The sequence below is a fragment of the Zeus faber genome (genome assembly GCF_960531495.2).
Source record: "Zeus faber genome assembly, chromosome: 12".
Lineage (NCBI taxonomy): Eukaryota > Metazoa > Chordata > Actinopteri > Zeiformes > Zeidae > Zeus > Zeus faber.
In genome coordinates, this window is record NC_137196.1 from 25461908 (window position 1) to 25465986 (window position 4079).

Here is a 4079-nt window from a genome sequence, read left to right on the forward strand (position 1 = left end):
CGAGTGCCGGGGCCCGGGCGCGGCGGCGGCCAAATGCCACGCCGCGTGCGCTCGCTCGCTCCTGGAAATGTCAGACGCGACGGAGGCGGACATTCGATAGCTCTCACCCGCCGGAGCCGACCCCTGCGTCCGAGGAGAGGAGCTGCTCCTGCCGCCGGGGAGGCGGCGGAGCACGCGCCCTGCGTGGGAAAGAGGCAGGAGCACGACATTAAGACGTCATTTCGGATGCAGGGGCAGGTGTGAAGGGGGCCCCAACGCGGACGCCGCCGCCATTGCCACAAAGACGACGTGAAACTAGACGGAGGGCGCACCATCAACTGAGACATACAACTTTCAACCAACAGGACAAAAGAGTGACTTGTCATCTGTACCACTAACAAACCAAAAACAAGGGAAATCTCAATCTTTTGGATAAAAGGAGGCTTTTTTTGTTTTAAATCAGTGTGAGGTTGTCTCATGAGTCTCTTTTCCTGAAGTGACAGATATACATCGGGGCAAAATTCAACCTTATAATGACCAGCGGTAGAACACACTAAGTCGTTTACCACTCGTGCCTGGATTGTAGTGTAGTTGTCTCTTTTACAGTGGAATATTATCAAAGCACTTCCAGATTTATAGAATCAAAAGCCAGGCACTATTTTATTATTTCACCTAAAGGACCCAAGTGCTATTTGAAATACAGGCCTGGCTGAACTAGTGTTAATAGCAGAACAAAAGACATAAAATTTCATCCCTTGGAGTAAAAATCTAACACCAGTGGGCAGTGTGAACGGTACCATGGCAACTCCCCCCACACACACACCCACCCACCCAGCCAAAAATAAACGTGGTGAACTACTATCTGCAGTTATTCTCATTTATTGAAGGCACATAATTAGTTAAACATAACACATTTGATAGTGCTGTACATTTACATTCATTGTCTATCAACTTTTCTCGATTAAATTTAAAAAAAGTCAAATATGTGTAGCGCACAAAGGCTCGGTACAATTGAACTTTTGTTGATACCTAAACTTAACACATTTATAAGGCTACAATCAGGCTATTACATTTTGCAGGTTAAAGTTAAATTACAAGAAAGCACATTTTTAGTACTTGTTTGAGATACTGTCCATTTTATTATTAATAATAATAATAATAATAATAATAATAATAATAAATCCTACTCTGTACAAACCTAAGATTCCACAGAAATCATTTTTTTTTATTTTTATCTCCACCTGCTTTATTTAAAAAGATTACACAGCAATACCCAGCCTTGTTCAATTTAAAACCATATCTATCCTACTAAACATCACATTTCACAGCAGTAGTTAAACCCATATGAGATTTCATTGGGATTATCTGAAATTCTTTAACTCCCTGTTTTTCCAGTGTACGGCAACAGTGTCATTCTAACACGGTCAGTGCTTTTAGGAGCGGAGACGTCGACGGCACCTTGTGAATCTCCGTGTAAATCCCGCCTTTGAAACGGCGAGTGGAGCCCGTACGGGGACGGGTTGGGCTCCCAGCTCCCTAAAGCTGTTTGTGATGGTGAACCAGGACTCAGATCCGGCGGAATCTACCAGCTCCCATCCTTGCGTGATCCTCCAAACCTCTGAAGAAAACCCCTGAGGGGGTAGGATCCACTACTCGGGGACGCTCGGCCGGCGGTTAAATCTGGTTAAAACATCTTTGCGAGTCTTCGGACCCAAGCCGCGCATTTCCTCGCCCCTAACAGCCGCTCTTGCTTTTCTCCGGCCCGTCTGAGTCTTTCATGCAGGAGATCAGGAAGTCCCGGCACTTCTGCGCGTACTGAGCGGGGAAGTCTCGGAAGTGGCTGACGTGGGCGGTGGAGCCGAAGTCGAAGCTGTCCACGGGCACGCCCTTCCGGCCCAGGGCCTCCACCATGAGCTCCACGTCCGTGTGCCGGATCACCATGTCGGCCCTGGAGTAGAGGTAGAGCTGCGGCCAGGCGGGCGGGCGCTCGCGCAGCGCGTCATAGTGGTTCCTGTGGATGTACTTGGTCACCGGGTACAGCACGATGCGCAGCAGGAACACGGTGACGGCGAAGAGCGAGAGCAGGACGCACCGCAGCACGGCGTTGATCCTGGGCCCCAGAGTGGCCGCCAGCGCCCGCAGGGCCCCGCGGACGTTGCCGCTGCCGGGGGCGCTGTCCACCACCGCTCCGATCACGCGCAGCGAGCTGAACTGCTTCTCCCTCTGCAGCAGCTCCACCACGTAGCGGTACAGCATGAAGCCGCCGTTGCTGAAGATGTGGAAGAAGATGGGGCTGTTCTCCACCTCATAGTCGTAGAGGATGTCCAGCAACTTGTGGGCGGTGCCGCTCAGCTCCTTGTAGCCAAAGGACTCGGAGATGAAGACGGTCTTCAAGGGAGCCGTGTAGCGGATGGTGACGCATCCCTACCAAAACAATGGACAATAAATAGCCAGTGAATGACACGTCTTCAAAGCCGCAACCGTGGACTTGTTAGGGGATGTCTGCAGCTATCAGAGCCAAACGTTAAACTTTTTAAGACATATTGGCAAAATAAAAAATTGATATTCAAGATTCAAGATCAAGATTTTTTTATTTGTCACATACATATACATACTTCCATACATATATGCAGTGAAATGTAATATTAGGACAAATCCCCTCTATCTTATTCTTGCTGACACAAAGTATTGCAGCAGGTAAGTATTGAAGGTGAACACCGTATATTTGGTACAGGTCAAGTGGTAGAAATACCGTTATGTTATGAACTGGATGATTCCAGATTCTATGAGCTGTTGTTATCACGTTTCCTTTGGGTCAGAAAGCAACGTCAGTGACATGGAAGCATGTCAGTAACCAGGCCAATACAAGGCTTCTCTTGGATTTCTCTCCAAACGTATGTATGAAGTAGAGTGGTAGTTTGAGTACTAGGTTGAGTACTAAGGTTGAGCGGTAGGTTGAGTAGTAGGACGAGTAGTAGGACGAATAGTAGGACGAGTACAAGTTTGAGTAGTAGGATGAGTAGTAGTTTGAGTACTCGGTTGAGTGGTAGGCTGAGTACGGGGTTGAAGTACTCGGTTGCGTGGTGGGTTGAGTACTAGGCTCGGGGACGGAGGGGTTAAATCAGAATCGTTGATGCCAATGAATATGAGCTTGAGTCATTTTGATACAATAATAATAATAAAAATTAACTAACGTACAGAATAATATAATGAGACAAGATGTTTCCCTTTAAATGAAGAGCTCATACATTACAATTCTAAGACTATTTCACCACTTTCAAGGCCTGATATTTGTACAGAACTGGAGCGAGGAGGCCCCCAGGCCCCCGCAGGCAGCCCGCTTCCCCGCTGCTGTTGTGGGTCGGACCTGCTGGTTGTAGATGGCGCTGTACTTGGAGAGGTGCTTGTCCCTGCAGCCTGCCCAGCCCAGCAGGAGGACCACCGGCTCCCTGGTCCCCTTCCAGTGTCTCTCTGGGAAGAACACGGGACAGGATGCGGTTGCTGAATGGGCTCATGCTGCGTGGCACCGCTAGCGGCTCCGTTGGGTCGGATACAGAGCAGTAGCGGGCTAAGGCTGATGCTAAGGCTGATGCTAAGGCTGATGCTAAGGCTGATGCTAAAGCTGATGCTAAGGCTGATGCTGAAGCTGATGCTAAGGCTGATGCTGAAGCTGATGCTAAGGCTGATGCTAAAGCTGATGCTAAGGCTGATGCTAAGGCTGATGCTAAAGCTGATGCTAAAGCTGATGCTAAAGCTGATGCTTAAGCTGATGCTAAGGCTGATGCTAAGGCTGATGCTAAGGCTGATGCTTAAGCTGATGCTAAGGCTGATGCTAAAGCTGATGCTAAGGCTGATGCTAAGGCTGATGCTAAGGCTGATGCTAAAGCTGATGCTAAGGCTGATGCTGAAGCTGATGCTTAAGCTGATGCTAAGGCTGATGCTAAAGCTGATGCTAAGGCTGATGCTAAAGCTGATGCTAAGGCTGATGCTGAAGCTGATGCTAAAGCTGATGCTTAAGCTGATGCTAAAGCCGATGCTGATGCTAAGACTAAGACTAAGGCTAATGCTAATGCTAATGCTAATGCTAAAGCTAAAGCTAA

General features: G+C 48.4%; 1 protein-coding gene across 1 annotated transcript in view; it reads right to left on the reverse strand.

The window, feature by feature from the left end:
- Positions 1-842: 842 nt before the first annotated feature.
- Positions 843-4079, reverse strand: part of tmem53 (transmembrane protein 53) — a 3495-nt gene continuing 258 nt past the window's right edge. Inside the window, exons 2-3 of the mRNA XM_080010951.1 lie at positions 3347-3450; positions 843-2403 (exon numbers count right to left, since the gene is read on the reverse strand). Coding sequence (XP_079867077.1) covers positions 1714-2403; positions 3347-3450 — 794 coding nt within the window. The 3' untranslated portion in view covers positions 843-1713. The remainder of the gene's footprint in view (positions 2404-3346; positions 3451-4079) is intronic.